Below are 22756 nucleotides of genomic sequence, written 5' to 3' on the forward strand. Positions count from 1 at the left end.
ACTTATCATTAGACTGTAAATAAATCTGCCTTATAAAGTAGGTATAATTCCCTCGTGTGTAGTCAAACCAAACGCATCAACATCCAGAAAAGCTTGGCATAACATTTACCCAGAGTCACCCATGTCAGAGATTGACAGCAAATGGTTACTAAGCCACATATGGATGGATTTTGTGACCGTTACTTACCACTTCACAGCCAGGTTTTGCACCTCTCCATTTTTATCCTCCAGCAGTTTAAGCAGCATCTTCACCACCTTCTTCTCACTGTCATCATCCAACTTGATGGAATCTTTCTGTAACTCTACCATCAGGTCATTGGTGGCCATGAACCTGAAAAACAAAAACCAACAAAGATCTATGAAAAAACACAAGCCAAACCACTTAGTAATCATTATGCAGCAGGAATTGAGGTTAGTTGAATAGCTCAAGTCTATAGTGACTTTTTAAAAGTTCAAAGGCCTCCAGTGCTGTGAGATTCCATGACAGAGAATACCACATACTCATTAACAGTTGAGAACAACCAACTCAAATATGTTTATAAATCTACAAATATAAAGATCTATGGTAAACAAATACCTTTGAAATTCACACCGTAAATGGCTACCCAGAACTTTCTGCCATTAAAAGTTCTTGATTTAAAAAAAATTTGCAAAATAATCCTGCAATCGGAAGCTGCATGCAAACCAAGTTAACATAATATTCACAGATGAATATTTTCTCTCAGTCCAAGAAGAACTAAGCAAAAGATCCAGACTTTTCCTTTTTGCAAAAGAAATTTTGTAATTAAGTTAATATTGGCAACTAATTGTAAATAACAACGGACCTCAGGGCCCAAAATCCACTGCATTTAACAGAGAACAATTTTTATTTACAGACACAACAATCTGAAATTAGATCTTGCCTGTTTCATCAGCTAATCAAAACTAAGCCAGGGACCCAACTTACATTAGAATTCAAATACAAGACATTATCTCTATTCAGACTACTGAGTTCTTCTGGTCCTGGAGATGCATGGATAACTAGTTGAGGATGAGTCCCCAGCAAAACCAAATCATTGCCAAGAGATGGATAAGGATTTTATGCCAAGTTAACTTCAATTAATCATCAGCATGCGTGGACCTTCATGTACATGTGCCACAACACAAGCTTGGCAAGCAATGAACTAGCTCAGCACATATAGTAGGCTGTAAATCATATCTCAACTATTTGAATGGAAACTAAATGAAAGTTGAGTTTTCACCATTATCTGCAATGGAAAACAGGAGTTGTTTACTGTTGACCCAGTGAGAATATGAAACACTCTTCCCCGTAATCAAGAGCACTCTAGTTATTTGGTCCATTGGTCAAGTAATGGAGTCAGGACAAATGCTGTATTTACTTCCTGCCACATTTAGTTCTTAAACTCAATCTGCCACCACAAAAGCTGGCAGGACAGCTTTAAAAATCCAGTACTGGGAAATATGCATCATTGGCATGGCTCGAGTCTCATTGCCCATTCTGGTACCTCAAGCCACAGTCTGATACTTTTGTACAGCTTGCTGGGAAATTTCAAATGGCAGTTAAGAGCCAACTACATTGGACTGTGACTAGAATCCCATCTAGGTTCAGACCTTCATGTACACTATGGGTTTCACAGCATCCTTGGTACTTTGAAACAAACACTGAAAACCCAGCAGCTAGTTTTCTTGGAGGAAATTGCCACAAACAACAATGTTTATTATAATGTTTAATTTTCTCTCAGATGAGATAGTAAACTGAGTTCACATCGCCCTCAGGTAGATAACTCTGTAAACAAAAAATAATCTTATTATCACACAGCACTGCTGGAAGAGTAAGTAGTTCTCCATCTTGGTCAACATTCCTCCTTCAATCAATATAATTAATGCCCAAAGATGTATTTAGTGAGCAGAATGGCCTCCACACCTAACCTCTCAATAAACACTGTCTCTGTGAGAAATGACTGTGTGAAAGGCACTTCGAAGCATTGAAGGAAAAATAATGAGAATTCTCTGATAGCTGAGTTGGGGTAAGACTTTAGGATGTCTCTGTTGTTGCACTTCAGTTCAGCACTGAGTGGACACCGCACTGTCAAATAAAATTGGACATTTAACCAAAGCCACAGGTAAATGTGAAAGTTCCAATGAAATCAAAAAGAAGGCAGACCCTTATCTACGTGTCCTGAACAACATGTCCTCAATGGATTTTATCACAATTATTTAGTCATTAACTCAGTACCATCTGTGGAATATAAATACCATAAATACAAGTCAGATCAGAGAATGGGTATTCCACAATGTGACTCAACTCCCAGATCTCCAAACTCCTCTATCATCTACAAGGCACATGGTTGAAGTGTGATCGTACACTCTCCGTTTACCTGGATGAGTCAACATTATTCAAGCTAAATAATCCACACCTTCTCCACCAACAGCATACCAAAGCACATTGCACATCTTTTACAAAAGGCAATAGTTACACCAAGAGTCCTTCAACAGTACTACCCACACCACAACCTCTACCACCAAGAGCAGCAGCAGGTATGTGGAAATGTCACCACATTGTTGCACTCCATCCGGACTTGGTCATACACTGCCACTGGGTCTAAATCCTGATATTTACATCCAGTAATGCTGTGGAAGTAATTTTACAAGCTGGCAATTCACAACCATCTTCTCAACTCCAATTACGAGTGCAAGTGGCAAGGCCACTGATGCCCTGCATCCAAATAATGGAAAAAACTGATAGAATGAAAATTTGCTGTCAGACTTTCTCGCCTCAATAACAGTTACTCCTTAAAATTGGTTGTTAAGAATGATACCATCATAAAGTTATGGAAGGTGTGATATAAATGCATGAGCTCTTCATTCACATAAACCTTGCAACATCAGAATCAGGTTTATTATTACTGACATGTCTTGAAATTTGTTGCTTATTGGCAGCTGTGCAGTGCAAGACAAAGACATAAAAAAGTGCAAAAGGGGAATAATGAAGCAGTTTTCATGGACCGTTCAGAAATCTGATGGTGGAGGGGAAGAAGGCGTTCCTGAAAAGATGAGTGTGGGTCTTCAGGCTCCTGTACCCCCTCCCTGATGGTAGTAATGTGAAGAGGGCATGTTCCAGGTGGTGAGGGTCCTTAATGATGGATGTTGCCTTCTTGAGGCACCACTTCTCAAAGATATTGAACATAAGTAAACATAAAAAATTGTTCATAAGAATAGTAAAGGTTACAGAAAGAAATAACTAAAATTCTTTAAATCACAATAGACACTCAAGCACCTATGGTTGATTTTTTTTCCATTGTCTCTGTTACCTCCCATTAGACTTCTTTCACAATGCAGACCTCCCTTTAATCGACGATATCCAGTAGATCCTGAGTCTATTTTGCCAAGAAAGCATGCACTATCATTGTTTTCACTTTCTGTACATTGCTTGGCTGAGTCTGAACAAAAGACTTATACAGAACCACCCTGTCTTCCAGCCAAATACCAGGTGTTGTGCAAAGACCTATCACTTGATTCCCATTTCTGACAATCCAGACAGATTCACAATGAATGGCCTGAGCATATTGTGTGAGAACTTAGTTGTCAGTGGCTCAGTAACTAGTACTACTTATTCAGAGGAAAATGGTGGGTTCAAGCCCCATTCCAGCAACTTGGGCCTAAAAATGTTTTTTCTGAAATTGCAGTATATAAACAGTGCTGAAGTCCGAACTGCCACCTCGTTTAGTTGAGATTTTAAATGGGGGGTGGTTAACCCCAGTGATGGAAAAAGGCAAGAGAGACAGTTCTGAAACAAGGTTATTCACACGAAACATTAACTCTGGTTCCCTCTCCACAGATGCTGCCCGATCTGCTGAACATCCCCAGCATTTTCTGCAATTTTGGTGCCCTACCTGACATTCAACCCCTCACTTCACACATCAGCATTTGCCCCAGGGCAGTGGGGGTAGACCAGGGAGGAAGGGGAGAGGGGGAGGAGAGGTGGGGGGAGAGGGGGAGGAGAGGTGGGGGGAGGGGGGGGGGGGGGGAGGAGGAGGGGGGGAGGGGGAGTGGGGGGGAGGGGGGAGGAGGAGTGGGGGGGAGGGGGAGGAGGAGTGGGGGGGGAGGGGGAGGAGGAGTGGGGGGGGAGGGAGGAGTGGAGGGAGGGAGGGAGGGGGGAGGGGGAGGAGGGGGAGGGGGGAGGGGGAGGGAGGGGAGGGGGGGAGGGGAGGGGGGGAGGGGGAGGGAGGGGGAGGGGGGGAGGGGGAGGGGAGGGAGGGGGAGGGGGGGGAGGGGGGGAGGACGGGGGGAGAGGGGGGAGAGGGAGGGGAGGGGGGAGAGGGAGGGGAGGGGGGGATGAGGGAGGGGAGAGGGAGGGGAGAGGGGGGGAGAGGGAGGGGGGAGGGGGGGAGAGGGAGGGGGGAGGGGGGGAGAGGGAGGGGGGGAGAGGGAGGGGGGAGGGGGGAGGGGGGAGGGGGAAGGGGGGGAGAGGGAGAAGGGAGGGGGAAGGGGGAGAAGGAGGGGGGAGAGGGAGGGGGAGGGGAAAGGGGGGGGGAAGGGAGGGGGGAGAGGGAGGGGGGAGAGGGAGGGGGGAGAGGGAGGGGGGGAGGAGGGGGGGAGGAGGGGGGGAGGAGGGGAGGGGGGAGGGGGAGGGGGAGGGAGGGGGGAGGGGGGAGGGAGGGGGGAGGGAGGGGGGAGGGAGGGGGGAGGGAGGGGGGAGGGAGGGGGGAGGGGGGAGGGAGGGGGGAGGGGGGAGGGAGGGGGGAGGGAGGGGGAGGGGGGAGGGAGGGGGGGGGGGGGGGGGGGAGGGAGGGGGGGGGAGGGGGAGGGGGAGGGAGGGAGAGGGGGAGGGAGGGAGGGGGAGGGGGAGGGAGGGGGAGGGGGGGGAGGGAGGGGGAGGGAGGGGGAGGGAGGGGGAGGGAGAGGGGGAGGGAGGGGGAGGGAGAGGGGGAGGGAGGGGGAGGGAGAGGGGGAGGGAGAGGGGGAGGGAGGGGGAGGGAGATGGGGAGGGAGGGGGAGGGAGAGGGGGAGGGAGGGGGAGGGAGAGGGGGAGGGAGGGGGAGGGAGAGGGGGAGGGAGGGGGAGGGAGAGGGGGAGGGAGGGGGAGGGAGGAGGGGGAGGGAGGAGGGGGAGGGAGGAGGGGGAGGGAGGAGGGGGAGGGAGGAGGGGGAGGGAGGGGGGGGAGGGAGGGAGGGGGAGGGGGGAGGGAGGGAGGGGGAGGGGGAGGGAGGGGGAGGGGGAGGGAGGGGGAGGGAGGGGGGAGGGGGGGGAGGGGGGGGGAGGGAGGGAGGGAGGGGGAGGGGGGGGAGGGGGAGGGGGAGGGAGGGGGAGGGAGGGGGAGGGGGAGGGGGAGGGGGAGGGGGGGGGAGGGGGAGGGGGAGGGGGAGGGGGAGGGGGAGGGAGGCAGGCCTCCCCCGGCCCGCACCCGGTGCCGGGACCCCGCGCACACACAAGGCCGGAGCTCCCGCACCCCCGCCGGGTCCGCGGCCAAGCGCCGGGCTGCTCCTGCTGCAGGTCCCGGGCTCACCTGAAGTCCTTGTCGCTGGAGGTCATCTTCTCCAGCAGGTTGGAGATGTGGTAGGACACGTTGGTCATGGTGCCGGGGCTGCGGGCCGTGACTCCGGGCTGCTGGCGCTGGGCTGGCGGCCGCTCGCTGCTCGTCCATGGGACAAGATGGCGCCCGCTCGGCCGCGCTCCCCGCTGACGTCACCCGGGTTAGAAGTCACTGGAAATCCCACCGCGGCCGGCAGCGCCCACCTACCGGCAGCCCAGACAGCAGTGTGCAGGAGGCAGGAGCTGGAGCCTGGGTTGCTGCGGGGGGACTCAACGGGGCAGGCAGCATCAATGGAGCCAAGGGGGTGGTCCACGTTCTCGGGTCGAGACCCTGCAACAAGACATCTACAGGGCGGAATAACGTCCACAGCCATACACACAGAACAGTCGGATGTGAATAATGATCTAATATTAACCCTCACACAAACATCTACAATACTGGGGTAATGTTCCCACCACACACAGACACAGTTGATCTGTGGGTTACATTTTTCACAAAAAGAGTAATTTGTGTCTGGAATGAGCTGCCAGAGGAGGTGTTGGGGGCAAGAACATTAAAAGGTGTGGAATGCAGTTGGAGGTTGGGCAGAGAGCATTCAGGTAATGGAAACAATGGAGGTATTGACCAGGGTTTCAACTGTGCATGAGCTGATGCAAGATCAGAGGGTGGTGGTGCTACAGCAGTAGAAGTAGGCAGTTTTGGGGATGGAAAAGTTTTGGGTTTTATTTTTGCATCATAGTCAAAAATGACTCCAGAATCCGTCATCTATATTAACGACTTGGATGAGAATATATTTGGCATAGTTAGTAAATTTGTGGATGACACCAAAATTAGTGGTACAGTGGACAGTGAAGAATGTTATCTAAGATTGCAATAGGATCTAGATCAACTGAGAGAGTGCACCAAGGAATGGGAGATGGAATTTAACTCAGATAAGTGTGAAGTGTTGCATTTTGGTAAGTTAAATCAGGGCAGGACTTACACAGTATATGGCAGGGCCCTGGAGAATGCTGTAAAACAGAGAGACATAAGGGTACATTTACATAGCTCCTCGAAAATGGCGACAGAAGTAGACAGGAGATGAAGGTGTTTGGCATGCTTGCCTTCATAGGTCGGGTCACTGAGTACAAAGGTTGCGATGTCATGTTACACCTGTACAAGACAATGGTGAGACTGTACTTGGAGTATTGTGTGCAGGTCTGATTGCCTAGCAAAAGGATATCATTAAGCTGGAAAGGGTACAGAATGCCTTGAGTCAGAAGGTACAGAAAGGAGAGACTAGATAGGCTGGGGCTTTTTTCCCTGTAGAAGAGGAAGCTGAGGTATATAAAACATGAGGGGCATAGATATGGTGGATAGTCACAGTCTATTTCCCAAGGTAGGGGGCTCTGAAACCAGAGGGCATAGATCTGAGATGAGAGGGGAAAGACTTAAAGGGGACATGAGGGGCAAATTTTTCACACAGTGGGTGATGAGCTCCCAGAGAAAGTGGTAGTTGCAGGTACAATTACAACATTTAATTACAACATTTGGACAGGTACATGGATAGGAAAGGTTTAAAGGGATATGGGCCAAATACAGGCAAATGGGCCTGGCTCAAGTCACCAACTTTGTCAGCATGGACAAGTTGGGCGAAAGGGCCTGTTTCTGTGCAGACGTGGTTGACATCCCATCAACTGTGGTCGAGTGGAAAAAGGGATACAGCTCAGAAGCGCAGGTGTTGAAACTCTCTTCGTCAGAAGATAGAGAAACTGGGAGAATGGAATGGATTCCTTACAGGAATCATGCTGGGGGGAGATCAGAATCAGGTTTATTATTACTGACATAGTCATGAAATTTGTTGTTTTGCAACAGCAGTACAGTGCAAGACATAAAAATTACTATAAGTTACAAAATAAATAAATAGTGCAAAAGAGGAATAACGAGGTAGTGTTCATGGGTTCATGAACCATTCAGACATCTGATGGTGGAGGGGAAGAAGCTGTTCCTTAAAAGTTGAGTGCGGGTCTTCAGGCTCCTGTACCTCCTCCCTGATGGTAGTAACACAAAGAGGGCATGTCCCGGATGGTGAGGGTCTTTAATGATGGATGCCACTTTCTTGAGGCACTGCCTCTTGAAGATATTCTTGATGGTGAGGAGGGTTATGCCCATGATAGAGCTGGCTGTGTCTACAACACTTTGCAACTGCTTTCAATCCTGTGCATTGGAGCCTCCATACCAGGCTGTGATGCAACCAGTCAGAATGCTCTCCACCGTACATCTGTAGAAATTTGCAAGAAGTCTTTGGTGACATACCAAAGTAGTGTAGTTGAGATGGCTGTGGGAGTCCCTGAGCTGAGATGGAGACGGAATCAGAACCAGAATCATATTTATTATCACTGACATTTGACTTGAAATTTGTTGTTTTGTGGCAACAGTATAGCACAAAGACGTAAAAACTAAATAAATAAATAGTGCAAAACAAGACGAATAATGAGGTAGTGTTCATGCATCGTGTAGAAATTTGATGGCGGAGGAGAAGTCAAGAGTGGGAAAGGGCAGATATTGATCATGTGAAAGTGAGAGCAGGGTGGAAACTGGGAGCAAAGGAGTTCTGTACAAGTGCGGGAAGCAACACCAATGCAGTCTTCAATGTCCAGATAGGTTATCTGTAACACGATAGTTATGTTCCTTAGAAACCTTGCATTATAGAAAATCACATTTTTGCAGAACAGGCTGTAGTGGCCTTCAAAGCACAGATTTAGATAGGTTTTCCTGATAGTGATGGCTTTGTAACAAATGCAGCCCACATAATGCAAATAGTGTTTCTAATCCAGCATTGTGTTATAACCAATTCACATTTTCAAAACGTGTGTTTTAGCAGATCTACCTGCAATGGAAAAAGAATAAAGGGGAGTGGCCTTGAGCAGGTCTGAAATAAGGAATGTTTCATAAATGTATCCCATAAATGGACAGACGTTATTTAGACCCATGTGAGTTCCCACATTAGCTTTGGAGAAAGTAGATGGAGCTGAAGGACTTGTCAATGGACAAGTGCAGCGAGGCGAATGATGATGGTCGGGGAGGGAATCTGGTTGGGCCTCTTGCATTAAGGAAGAAGTGAAGGGAGCTTAGTCCATCCTGGTGTGGGATGAAAATGGAGAGGGACTGAACATCCATGGTGAAGATGTGCGAGCGTGTAAGGTGTTGCCCTGGAGATCAAGGGGTTGTAAAGGGTTCAGGGTGAGGGATGTGCACCTGGGGCAGGGTGGGAGGTGTGTTCTTGGTGATCAGAGTCTGCTCCTGGGATTCAGAGCATGTTCCTAGTGCCTAGAGTGCAGGTTGGAGTTCTGGGGCTCAGGGTGCGGGGTGTGTACCTGGGGCTCGGGGTGTGTATCTGGGGTGTGGGGTGTGTAGCTGGGACTCGGGGCGTGTACCTGGGGTGCGGGGTGCGGGGTGCGGAGTTTGTTCCTGTTGCTCCAGTGTCAGTGGTAGCCCTGCTGCAGCTGCTCGGAACCTTTGTTCCGGGCCCTTGCGGGGAGCCGGTCAGTTTAGCGTGCGGCGCCGGTCTGGGGTTTGCCACGTCTGAGCGGAGCGACGCCGGGAGCGGGAGCCATGGTGAGGGGACCGGGACCCGGGGGTCCGATTCTCCGGCGGACGGGGTCGGGGTGGCGGGGCCGGTGCTTGCTGTCAGTGCCCGGGCTGAGGTGAGGGGCGGCCCGGCCAAGGCCAAGGCAGGGGGTGCAGGCGAGGCCCGACCCGGCCCGGGGTTTGGCCTTGACGTTGCCCCGGCCCCGAGCTGCGGTGTGGTGCTGCTGCTGGTGGAAGAGGACGGGGGCAGAGGGGCGGCGTCGTGGGCGACCAAGGGCTTTAAAAGTCTGTCGTCCGATGCCACCCAGTGCAGCTGCGGACACATCACCTCTCTCCACACCTGGCTCACTTTGTCCGCTCTCTGCTTTTGACTGGATTGGTCCCACAACTTGCTCCATCGTTCAGTAACTGCAAGATCCCAAGAACCATTAGTTGACACCATTTATTGATCTCAGAGTTAAAGTATTGGGCTATTATTTGTCACTTGTACCGAGGTACAGTGAAAAACTTATCTTTCGTACCGATCGTACAGGTCAATTCATTACATAGTGCAGTTACATTGAATCAGTACAGAACGCATTGATGTAATACAGGTAAAAACAATAACAGTACAGAGTAAAGTGTCAGAGCTACAGAGGAAGTGCATTGCAGGTAGACAATAAGGTGCAAGGTCATAACAAGGTAGATCATGAGGTCATAGTCCGTCTCATAATATAAGGGAACTGTTCAATAGTCTTATCACAGTGGGATAGAAGCTGTCCTTGAGCCTGGTGGTATGTGCCCTCAGGCTCCTGTTTATAGAGTCATAAAGCAGAGAAACAGGCCCTTCAGCCAGTCTCATTTGTGCTGGCCATCATACTAATCCTGCACAAATTCTGTTTCTTTTCATCACCATCAACTCCCACTTCTAATAGAGGCAATTTACAGCAGCTAATTAACCTACCAACCTATGTCTTTAGGACATGGGAGGAAACTGGAGCACACGGGAGACCCACATGGTCACAAAGAGCAAAAACAATCTGCCTAAGGAACTCAACAGGTCAAGCAGCATCTGTGGTGGTGGGGGAAGAATAGTGAACGTTTCAGGTTGAGACCTTGCATCTGCACTGAGAGGGAAGATAGCCTCTTTATACCAACTACCTTCCCTCTCCACTCTCCATCCTGATGCAGGGTTTCAATCTGAAACCTTGACATTTTCCTTTCCCCCACACCTGCTGTTCAACCAACTGAGTTCCTCCAGCAGATTATTTTTTGCTCCAGATTCCAGCATCTGCGGTCTCTTGTGTCTACAGTCACAAAGAGAATATGCAAACTCCACACAGACAGTGATGGGGGTCAGGATCAAACCCTGGTCCCTGGAGCTGTGAGGTAACAGTGCTAACTGCTGTGTAGATCTGTAGTGAGCATGGCTCAGTGTGGTGGAAGCAGATTTGTGGAATATATGAAAAGGAGCATTTTGCAGGATGGTGGGGGACAAACGGGGAAAAGAGAATAATTGAATAGCACTTTTAAGGATCTGGCACTGCAGTGAAGAGCTGAATGTCTCCTCCTGTACTGTAAATTTCTGTGGCCACAAGAGCAAATAGCTGAGCATCTTGCAGTGAGTAACTCACTTGTTGCCCCCCACAGTCATTCCACTATTATTTAATTTAATATATAGTGTACAGATAATATTTATTTCTTTTGGCAAAAAAAATCACCTGGAAAAGGGTGCAGCTGTGGCTATCAAGAAAAGTTAAAGATAATATTAGGCTAAGGGAAAAGGCATATCGCATTGCCAGAACAAAATGCAAGCTTGCATATTGCGCAAACGTCAGTATTCAGCATGGCAGACGAGGAAAACAGAATGCAGCAAAAGTCTAGTGAGAAAAGTAAAGCGAAGTTGTAAGAATGTCTATAGAAATATAAAAACAAAAAGATCTATTAAAGTTAATATGGGTCCCTTGCAGACTGGGATAGGAGAAATTATATCGGTGAAGCAGGAAATAGCAGAGAAATTCAACAAATAATTTGTATTTGTCTCCAAGGAAGAAGACATATAAAGCCTTCTAAAATTACTGGAGGACTTGAGGTCTACAGTGAATGAGGGGCTAAAGAAATTAGCATAAGTAAACAAAAGGTTTGTTTTGGAGAAATTAATGGAATTGAGAGGGCCCCACAGTGATGCAGCTGTCTGTGTGGAGTTTGCATGTTCTCCCTGTGACCTCCTGGGTTTCCCCGCCAAGTGCTCCGGTTTCCTCCCACTTCCCAAAGGTGTTCAGGATTGTCGATTAATTGATCACTGTAAATTGTCCTTAATGCGTAGGTGAGTGGCCAAATCTGTGGAGAGTTCATCAGAATGTGGGAATGAAATGGGATTAGTGTAAATAGGTATTTGATGGTTGGGATGGTCCCATTTGGCTTGAAGAGCCTGTTTCTGTGCGACTCTGTAACTCTGAAGGGTGATTAAATCGCCAAAACCTGATAACCTGCACCTTACAGCTTTGAAGGAGATGGGTATGGAAATTGCAAAAGTACTAGTTGTCAGCTTCCAAAATTCCACAGATTTTAGAAAGGTTCCCGCAGTTTGGAAGGTAGTCAATGTAAGTCCACTATTTAATAAACAAAAAGGGAGAGAAAACAGGAAACTACCCTTCAATTAACCGGTTACCCTGATATTAGTGTTTAGAGAATGCTAACATTTATTATTAAGGAAGTGGTAGCGGGGCATTTAAAAATGGCAGTATGATTGGGCAGGCTTGCTGTGGATATCCAGAAGCAAAATCATATTTCAGGATTTTTATTATGATTGTTGCTAGCAGAATAGATGAGGGTGAACCAGTTGTGATTTGGGAAGTTCAAAGGCCACATGAGAGATTGTTAAGCAAAATTAGAGTTCATGCATGGGGGTAATATACAGGCATGGATTGAGGGTTAGTTAGCAGACAGAAAGCAGAGAGTTGGAATGAACATTTTTGAGTTGGGAGGCTGTGGCTAGTGAGGTGCCACCTGGATCCCAGTGGATATCAGTGTACATCAATGATGAATGTAACATATGCAAGTCCGATGATGACACAAAGCTGGGTGGATTTTCAGGAGAATACAGAGGCTTTGGGGAATATACAGTGGCACGCAAAAGTTTGGGCACCCGGGTCAATATTTCTGTTACTGTGAATAGCTGAACGAGTATAAGATGACCTGATTTCCAGAAGGCATAAAGTTAAAGATGACTCATTTCTTTAATATTTTAAGCAAGATTACTTTTTTATTTCCATCTTTTACAGTTTCAAAATAACAAAAAAGGAAAAGGGCCCGAAGCAAAAGTTTGGGCACCCTGCATGGTCAGTACTTAGTAACACCCCCTTTGGCAAGTATCACAGCTTTGTAAACACTTTCTGTAGCCAGCTAAGAGTCTTTCAATTCTTGTTTGGGGGATTCTTGCCCATTCTTCCTTGCAAAAGGCTTCTAGTTCTGTGAGATTCTTGGGCCGTCTTGCATGCACTGCTCTGTTGAGGCCTATCCACAGATTTTCGATTTTTAGGTCGTGGGACTGTGAGGGCCATGGCAAAACCTTCAGCTTGTGCCTCTTGAGGTAGTCCATTGTGGATTTTGAGGTATGTTTAGGATTGTTATCCTATTGTAGAAGCCATCCTCTTTTCATCTTCAGCTTTTTTACAGACCGTGTGATGTTTGTTTCCAGAATTTGCTGGTATTTAATTGAATTCATTCTTCCCCCTACCAGTGAAATGCCCCATGCCATTGGCTGCAACACCAGCCCAAAGCATGATCGATCCACCCCCGTGCTTAACAGTTGGAGAGGTGTTGTTTTCATGAAATTCTTCACCCTTTTTTCTCCAAACTTTCCTGCGTCCTCACCACAAAATTCAGCGTCAGAAGTTTACAAAGGAACATCCAAACAAGCCTGATGCATTTTGGAAACAAGTCCTGTGGACTGATGAAGTTAAAATAGAACTTTCTGGCTGCAATGAGGAAAGGTATGTTTGGAGAAAAAAGGGTGCAGAATTTCATGAAAAGAACACCTCTCCAACTGTTAAGCACAGGGGTGGATTGATCATGCTTTGGGCTTGTGTTGCAGCAGTGGCACGGGGAACATTTCACTGGTAGAGGGAAGAATGAATTCAATTAAATACCAGCAAATTCTGGAAGCAAATATCACACCGTCTGTAAAAAAAAACAAAAAGAGCTGAAGATGAAAAGAGGATGGCTTCTACAACAGGATAACGATCATAAGCACACCTCAAAATCCACAATGGACTACCTCAAGAGGCACAAGCTGGCCCTTTATCCATGGCCCTCACAGTTGCCCGACCTAAACATCATCAAAAATCTGTGGATAGACCTCAAAAGAGCAGTGCATGCAAGACGGCCCAAGAATCTCACAGAACTAGAAGCCGTTTGCAAGGAACAATGGGCAAAAATCCCTCAAACAAGAATTGAAAGACTCTTAGCTGGCTACAGAAAGCGTTTACAAGCTGTGAGATTTGCCAAAGGGGGTGTTACTAAGTACTGACCATGCAGGGTGCCCAAACTTTTGCTTCGGGCCCTTTCCTTTTTTTTTTTTTGAAACTGTAAAAGATGGAAATAAAAAAGTAATCTTGCTTAAAATATTAAAGAAATGTGTCATCTTTAACTTTATGCCTTTTGGAAATCAGGTCATCTTTTACTCGCTTAGCTATTCACAGTAACAGAAATTTTGACCAGGGGTGTCCAAACTTTTGCATGCCACTGTAGGCATGCTAGCTAAATGCAAGGACATGGCAGATAGAATATAATGTGAAAAATTGTGAGGTGATCCTCTTTGGTAGCAAAAATAGAAAGACTAAGTGTTCTTAAATTGTGAAAGATTGAAAGGAAAGGGTTTCGTTTCTGGGAAATGTTTCCTTAAGTGAAAATTTGTAAATTGATTTTTCCCCTTAGTTTCAATGTAATAAACCTGGTTGTGTTCTAGAGATCAAAGTTCAGTCAAAAAATCCTAAACATTTAACAATACATCAACACAAGTATCGGAAATGATAATGTATTTTTTAACAATTATACCTTAAAGTAAAGTAATAATATCTAAGATTGTGTACTCTTTCATGGAAAGTATACAAGATCCTGATGAGTCTTGAGTAAATGTGGAGAGGAAGTTAGAATGTTTTCTCTTCTCTGGAACTAGGGGTCACTGTCCAAAAAAAGGCTCACCTGTTTAAGTCAGAGATGAGGAAACTTGTTAAATTTTTTTTCAGGAGATGGTGAGTCTTTGGAACTCTTTTTGTCAAAGGCCAGAGGAAGCTGAATCATCTTTGAGCCAGATTCTTACTAAGCAAAGGGTGAAAAGTTACCGTGAACAGCCAGGATTATGGAATTGAGATTGCAGTGAGGTCAGCCATGATCTTACTGAATGGTGGAGCAGGGTGGAGGGGTCAAGCTGGCTACTTCTACTTCATATCTTCATGTGTAAATGGTAACGGTGGCTTGGCATGACAAGGTGGCATTGGAGGAGGTGGGAGGTAGAGTTGTTACTGGTGTTCAGATGACTATGTTGCATTTGAGCTTGATGGAGCTAACAGCATTGATCATGAGGGTTCTTTCTTTGGCTTTTGGATGGCTGATAAATAAGGATTAAATCTTCACAACCCTTTCATCTGATGAAACACTTTATAACAAAATACATATTCTATCATGTGGTCCCATCTCCATATTGGGAATGTTGTGTTTGAAAATGGCTATTGCCTACTTGATATGGAAGAATGCTTCGGAAAACTTTTACGTAGTGAGCCTCTTTGGTGGTGGTATGTTGGTGACAGCTTCTTCCTCTTGTGACTTCTGTTGCTCAAGTTCTAACAGATTCTCGTTCGTAGACTCTTTGTCATGAGATTCTTTTGGCTCTTCCACATCATCCTGGTGTTTTTCATTAAGCCCGGTCTGACAGTATCTTTCCAGAGGTCTTTCAGGGGAACAATTTCCTCCAGATGCCATTCTTTATCGCATCCCAAGCACCATTAATGTGGGTTCTGAGTATCTTGATGTTGTACCTCATCCAAATTTCCTTAATGGTGGGTTTATCATTAATGTTCATCTTGAAATTACATGCCTCATTACACAGTACTAGTGGTAAACCTTGTTCCTAGCAATGGCATCATGGTCCAAGGGTTGTATTAATGAAGTGATAGTAGCAGGCAAAAATGCTACCTAGATGCCATCGGCCTTGTTCTTAACATTAACCAGATGTCCAGGAGCACTCTTGACAATGAGCAAGGGTCTGTTGTCATGCTTATTTCTTACAGAGTATTTTTTGATGTTAGGAGAGAGAAACCGCATGCCTATATGATGCTATGTGCCTGTGATGCTGCTGCAAGTCAGTTTTTCATTGCACCAGTGCATATGACAATAAACTCGACTTTCATAATCTTGCAAGAACAGCAATGTCATCCAGGCTTTATTGTTTGAGTGCCAGACTACTGGAAGAATGGCCATTGAGTATCTCTTTGAAGTCCTCAGATTGTCTGACTGGTCAATTAGGAGAGGCTTAGATTGACAGTCACTTTTGCCATTGCCTCCAAGGAGAAGAGCAAGGCAGCCTTTGGCTGCTTTATTTTTGGAGCAGTTTTCTCATCTGTTGAAAAGAATGAGTGTGAGGGCATCCTCTTCTAAAAGTGGCTCATCTGTACCACGTTAAGCACTTATTCAGGAGAAGAGCAACTTTTCTTGATTCATTTCAACACCTTGGGAAAATATTCTTCTGCCACAGTATGTACACTTGCTGGCTCCTGTGGAAGGTAACATTATGCAGATTTGCACATTTTTTGAAGCACTCAAACTAGCCACAGCAGCCTTGAATAAATTGGCCTTTTAGAAAATCATCACACCACACCCCCTTATCCCCTACCCCCCTCACATTCTTTCCACACTTTCCATAACAATTTCATGTTTCCTGGATCATTTCCAAAATTCAGAGATATGTGCCCTTGACTCATTTATTCTTTTTCCTGTTCTCTGCATTATAACATCTCTAGTGGTAACATTTTGGGCACTATTATTTTGTCTGCATTATTAAGGATTATTTGCACTGTTTATGCTGTAAGACTTATGGCTGATGCCTACCAAACAGTCACCTTTCTTACTTCTATTAATTACTTTCGGAATAGCATTAATGCTTATAGCTTGTGATTTCTTAAGGAGGTACAATCCTCATAGCCACTGGGGTATTTCAAACCCTTCACAGAGGATGCACGGAATAAATTGTAATGAATCCTGATAATAAGTGGAGCACTGCAGTCTCAACAGACACGTAATGATGTGGGAGAAGTATGAATGCATTATGGGAGGGAATTGGTGCACTTTGTGTTACAGAAAAATTCATGAATTAAATTTTAATCAGTCAAGGGATACCTGTGTGCAATTAGGAAGTTGGCCTTTATTGAAAGAAGATTTGAGTACAAGAGTAGAAATGTTTTGCTCCAATTATGTAGACTCCTGGTAAGAACACATCTGGAATATTGTACACAGATTTGTTCTCCCTACTTAAGGAAGTATAGACTTTTAAAGAAGGGAGTGCCATTAAGGTTGATTATTGCAATGGAAGGTTTGTGGCGTGAGGAGCGATTAAGACGATTGGGCATGTATTGTCAGGAATCTAAAACAATGAAAGGTGATCTCATTGAAACATTTAAGGTCCTCAGAGTTTGACAAGGTAGACATAGGGTTGATGTTGACATGGGATTGCAGATGCTGGAATCTGGAGCAACAAACAATCTGCTGGAAGAACTCAGCGGTCGAACAGCATCTGTGGAAGGAAAGGAATTGTCAACGTTTCGGGTCCTGATTCAGGGTTTCATCCTGAAACGTTGATAGTTCTTTTCCTCCCACAGATCCTACTCAGCTCTCTGAGTTCTTCCAGCAGATTGTTTGTTGCTAGGGTTGACGTTAGCCTGGCTGGTTTGCCTAGGACGAGGTTTGCAGTTTCAAAGGAAGGGATTGGTCATTCAAGACAGAGCTGAGAAGAAATTTCTTCATCTAGAAGATAGTGAATCTTTGGAATTCTGCACCCAAAAGGACAGTGGAAACTCAGTGAGTATATTCAAGACAGATTGATAGACATTAAAGGGATTCAAGGAATATGGGGTTAGTGCTGGAAAGTGGCACAGGGATAAAAGGTCAGCCGTGATCTCATCGAATGCTAAGGCAGGCACAAGGGGCCAAGTGGCCTGAACCTCCTATACCTTCCATTCCTGTGTTGTGTTTTTCAAAGGTACAGCTCAGGAGAGTGATGGAATATTTGACTGGATGAGTGCTGGTCCAATAACACTCAAGAAGCTCAGTACCATCCTGGACAAAGCAGCCTACTCGATTAGATACTATCCACCACCCTAAGCATTTACTCCCTCTACCATTGGTGTGTTATGGCTTCAGTATGTGCACCCATAAAATGCACTGTAGTTTCTAGCCTGGGCCACTCAGACAGCACTTCCCAACGATTGACCACCACCACCACCACCAAGGTGACCAGGAGCAGCAAGTTCATAGCACCACCACTTAATATCCCTTCCAAGTTGCATACCATCGTGACTTGGAGATCCAGCATTGGGTCTAAATTCAAGCCCATCAAGACTAGAAGAGCATCTTCACCATAAGGACTACTGCAGTTTATGAATATGACTCATTGGTAGTTTCTCAAGGGCACTTGGAGAAGGACAATAAATGCTGGCCTTGCCAGTGATGCCCAGTTCAATGAAAGGAACAAAAAAGAAGTTAATCAATTTGTATCTGTGGGAGCAATTATTTTTGAAGAGATTTTGGTAAGCTTTATTTAGTGGTGATTTTTGAATTGTAAATGGCTTCAAAAATATAGCTGGGGGGCTTCCACCATGAGGATCTGGGTTCAGATCTCTTAGATTTGATAAGCAGATGAGTTTCCTGTGCAAGTTATAAAGATTGTATGTGAAATCAGTGGATATCTGGGGGAGAAATGATGTGGTTGTTGTGATGATCCACCAGAAAATTCAGTACAATTCCAGCCTTATTAAAGACCAGAGGGTCTCTGGCATGCAAACTAAAGGTCATGTTGATGCATTAGATCATGTTGATGCCAGGGCCAAGAGAGCTCACTAGCGCCTCTACTTCATCAGGAGGATAAAGAAATTTGGCATGTCCCTGTCGACCCTCACCAATTTTTATTGATGCACCATAGAAAGCATCCTATCTGGATGCATCACGGCTTGGTATGGCAACTGTTCTGACTGTAACCGTAAGAAACTGCAGAGAGATGTGGACACAGCTCAGCATGTCACGGAAACCAGCCTCCCCTCCGTGGACTCTGTCTATACTTCTTGCTGCCTTGGTAAAGCAGCCATCGTAATCAAAGGCCTCACCCACCCCAGATATTCACTCTTCTCTCTCCCATTGGGCAGAAGATACAAAAGCCTGAAAGCATGTATCACCAGGGTCAAGGACAGCATCTATTCCCACTGTTATAAGACTATTGAACAGTTCCCTAGTACTCTTGACCTCACAGTCTACCTTGTTATGACCTTGCATCTTATTGTCTTAACTACACTGCACTTTCTCTGTAGCTGTTACACTTTATTCTGCAATCTTTTATGGTTTTACCTTGTACTACCTCAGTGCACCATGTAATGAATTGATCTGTATGAACGGTATGCAAGATAAGTTTTTCCACTGTACCTCGGTATGTGTGACAATAATAAATCAATTCCAATTAGAGCCGCTCTTGAAAATGAGGCTGAGGCACATTTCTGGCATTATTTGATATAGTCACTGGGTACTTGGTATGAGAATGGTCAAAATTAACTGAAGTGTTCACATGTTTAAGCACCATCAGGGTCTTTTAATCTGTCTTCTTATTGTTATTTACAGGTTTCCGTGATCAACACGGTGGATACGTCCCATGAGGATATGATTGTGAGTGGATTGTTCATTCATATTCATGTGAATCCCAAAGTACAGAAACTTCCTTAATTACTACTACAAAGGACATTTAGTGATTGATTAAATTTAGGGGGAATGTAGTTCAGTTTTAATACTGAAATTTCTATCCTGATTTGTATGCAAGTCTGAATGCTTGAATCTGGGGAGTACAGATGGAGGATAGTATTGGGCTGGCTTAATGGAATCAGAAATTTACAACACATGTAATGGGCAAATTTTATGTCGCCCTAAAATTGGTGGTCCCTTGCCCCTGGGCCTTACTTGAGCACTTCAGTGTGGCTGAGTGAAACATAGGGGCAGTCTCTGTGCCAATGGCCAACTGCACTCTCGATGTCTTTGTCAGCCAGTGATGCTCCACCCCAGACACACCCACTATCAAAGAATAATGCCTTGCAATGATTAATGACACTATAATCTATTTGGGTTTTAGAATACTATAAGCTCCTTGACCTTTGCTTGCTTGCTGTAACGTGTTCATCACTGTTTGTTGAATTGACAAGTGAAGGCTTAATGGTTTGGTTTTCTACACTGTACCTTGAACCTATTTATACATCAGGTATTCAGAGTCCCACAGCAATAGACCTCAGAGTAACTATCACTTAATTCAAGTACAAGGATTGGATCTTTTGTTTCAGTTTCTCTTTTTTTTTGTTAATTGTGATCAGAAAATTGGGAATGAGAAGGAAGTTCCCTGCCCATTACCGCCAGTACTCCATCTCCTTTTTATATAATTTTCCAGGAAAAGCCTTGAAGTGGATTCTGGAAATAAGTATAGACAATGTGTTTACATCCACGGAGAGAGTTGGGTTGTTGTATCGTGCAGGCATTTGCTTTATCATTGCAGTTTAATAAACTAATCATTTTTCTGTTTGAACTTGCCACAGTTATGTCCATGTCATAAATACTTCAGGGTAAGTGCCCTAAGGTATCCTTTAAATGAACCATCTGCATGACAGGCACTGCTTGCCACTTCCCAATAGACAATTCTGAGCATTCATGGCAGAGAACTCTGTTCTCTTGTGACTGGGACTAAGATATCAGGGGAAGGGATGGAGAGATGAGAGAAAGGGTCTTGCTTCTATACAGCAAACTCACTTATTCCCAAGTATACTTGAATCTCCATAGCAATTATTTCTAGCAGCAGGGCATCAACTGCATGTCCTAGGCACTGCAATGCAGTTTCTCATTTCTTTGTATCACAGTATAGAATCCCATTTTGCAAAAGGAAATCGATAAAGTAATTATTTTGTTTTGTTCCACCAGCAAGGTGATCTCAGCTAGAGCAGTGTGACAACGAGGGAAATAAGGTGGTCACAGATTAATTTAGTATTACAGAAAGAATTGGGAAGAGACAGAGAGATGGGGACACAGTGAGAAATGTAATAATGCTCTCTAATTTTGAACAATTTGAAGCAAATATGTCCAGTTACTTGCTCATTCCCGCAAGAAGTATAATAGGGACTGAAGCCCACGTGTAAGGTACAATATGAAACTAATTGGATATTTTTGCAATGGCGTATCTGTAAAGGATACTAGAAGCTTTGGGAATGAGTTGTAGGTTCTAATCTAATACATTATTCTTTGATTCCAATACTTAACCCTTGCCATGAGAATGTTATTTAAACTGGTGTAAATAACATATAGAAAAAACTTTGCTCCCCTCTAATTTTCTTAGCCCTCTATCTTTCTAACGTATTAACTTTTAGACACCTTTTCTAACTTGTTCATGGGGATGTGGTTAACAAGATTGGCAAAAACCGTTGATAATAAATTGAGTAGCTTGATGGGCCACTTCAGAAGGCACCAGACTGGTGGGTTTGGAGTCATATAGAGGTCAGAGCAGCTAAAGATGACAGATTTCATTTCCTTAAGGGCATTAGTGAACTGGATGGGTTCTTATGGCCATCGCTACTGATATCTGTCTGAAAGTGAAATACTACAGGTTCTGGAAATCTAAAACAAAGCAGAAGATGATGGGAATGTTTAGCAGATCGGAGGGCACTTGTGGCGAGAGAATCAGATTTAACATTTCAGGCTGAAATTAAAACAGAAAATGCTAGAAACACTCAGCAAGTCAGGTAGTTCTGATGAAAGGTTGTTGATTTCTCTGCACAGATGATGCCTGACCTGAGGTGTTTCCAGCATTTTCTGTTTTTATTTCAGATTTTTAACATAGGCAGCTTTTTTGATTTTCAATTAACAGTTCAGGACTATATCCTTTGGCTGATCAGAGATGTCACCTGACATGGAGAGATCTGTCTTTCCCAGCATTTTCTTTTTTATTACTGATACCATCTTTGTATTGCAGATTTATTTAATTATTTGAATATAAATTCCCAAGGTGCCACAGTGAGACTAGTAGTTCAGGCTCTGAATACTAGTCTACCAATTTGACCACTATGCTATATTCTCCTAACAAGAAAATCTGGGAAAGAAGAAGACTAACACTGCTTGAACACGGTGTTACCTCCATGAGGCTTGACTCCACTACCTAAAAAGATGTTGTCAATCTACTGTTTGACGTGAGGTTAATTATATTTGCAGAATGACCCATTTAAAGTGAATAGTTAATTTTCATTGTGGTAAGACCTTTTGGACTTACTTTGCTCATTTATTTTCTTTCATTTTATTGGAACTTTGTTTAATGTGAAAGAAGTCTTCCCTCTCCCTGCTAACTCCCTGTCACTTGGCCTGTGGTTCCCACATCATAATACTTGTTGTATCTTTCCCTGTATAAACCATCTTAAGCCTTGCACATAGCTGAACAAGGAATATTTGTCCTTTTGTATTGCTGAAACAGCATTATTCACAGGACATTCCAGGCTGAACCTGAAGAATTGTCCTTTGTGCTTTTACTGCTACTAACTCTTCCCTGCTCTTTGCCTGTAACCTTAAATCTGTCTTTATATGCAGCTTCCTCTTCCTTGGTATTGAAACCCCTTCAGTAGGATGTGGTGATGTATCCCTAACTTGCAAAACTGATGGTATGAAATAGAATCTTTATGTTTCTTGTAATCTAGACTGATGACTTTGTATTCTCAATTCTCTAGCCAGAGACAGTCAGATAAATCATTCCAAGTTCTTCTAACTACTTCTGTAAGGTTTTCCCTTGACCACCTTTGCGTCAGTAAATACAGCTTTTGGTTTCCAAGTCTGTCATCAGAACCAGGAAACCGCTCATCTGTAGTGCCATCCTAGTCTCTGATATTAAATGTATGATTCATTGGCCAGAAATGCTGGATTTTGGCATTGATTAATGCTGTCAAGGTCAGATTTATTACTCAGGCTTGAGAAAAGTTGAAAATAATTTGCAATTTTTGCACCCATACATGTTTTTCTTCCCTTGCTTTATCTTCCCTTGGGGTAGGCAGCAGAGTAGAACAGACAATGTGGGGTGGAAGGATTTGCAGCCTCTAGTGGAAAATGAAAAGAAGGCCATACAACCCTCTCAAGCCTGTTCTGCCATTTCAGTAAGATCATGTTAGATCTGAACTTGGCTTCAACATTTCCCTGCTCCCATAATGCTTGATTCCCTCCCTTGTAATCCAAAATTCTGTCTATTTCTGCCCAAACTGCATTCAATGACTCAGCCTCCACAGATCTCTATATAGAAAATTCTGAAGAATCACAAAACCTCTAAGAAGAATTCCACTTCATCTTTAATGGGCAACCCCTTATTCTGAATCTAAACCCTGGGTTTAGATTCATTCATGAGGGAAAACA

At 44.7% G+C, this 22756-nt stretch overlaps 2 protein-coding genes across 3 annotated transcripts in view; one reads left to right on the plus strand and one right to left on the minus strand.

Moving 5' to 3' along the window:
• The window catches only part of LOC127571298 (cullin-associated NEDD8-dissociated protein 1-like), a 40128-nt gene extending 34447 nt beyond the window's left edge, over positions 1 to 5681 (minus strand). The window contains exons 1-2 of the mRNA XM_052017570.1: positions 5507 to 5681; positions 188 to 331 (exon numbers count right to left, since the gene is read on the minus strand). Of these exons, the coding sequence (XP_051873530.1) occupies positions 188 to 331; positions 5507 to 5574 (212 nt within the window). The 5' untranslated portion in view covers positions 5575 to 5681. The remainder of the gene's footprint in view (positions 1 to 187; positions 332 to 5506) is intronic.
• Positions 5682 to 9016: 3335 nt separating this feature from the next.
• Positions 9017 to 22756, plus strand: part of sec13 (SEC13 homolog, nuclear pore and COPII coat complex component) — a 42637-nt gene continuing 28897 nt past the window's right edge. The window contains exons 1-3 of one of the 2 annotated variants that reach the window (XM_052017889.1): positions 9114 to 9130; positions 18962 to 19006; positions 21947 to 22017. In XM_052017889.1, coding sequence (XP_051873849.1) covers positions 22015 to 22017 — 3 coding nt within the window. In that variant the 5' untranslated portion in view covers positions 9114 to 9130; positions 18962 to 19006; positions 21947 to 22014. Of the gene's footprint in view, positions 9131 to 18961; positions 19007 to 21946; positions 22018 to 22756 lie in introns of both variants that reach the window. The other variant, XM_052017888.1, reaches the window with a different exon arrangement.

This window comes from Pristis pectinata, chromosome 6 (genome assembly GCF_009764475.1).
Source record: "Pristis pectinata isolate sPriPec2 chromosome 6, sPriPec2.1.pri, whole genome shotgun sequence".
In the NCBI taxonomy this organism is placed as follows: domain Eukaryota; kingdom Metazoa; phylum Chordata; class Chondrichthyes; order Rhinopristiformes; family Pristidae; genus Pristis; species Pristis pectinata.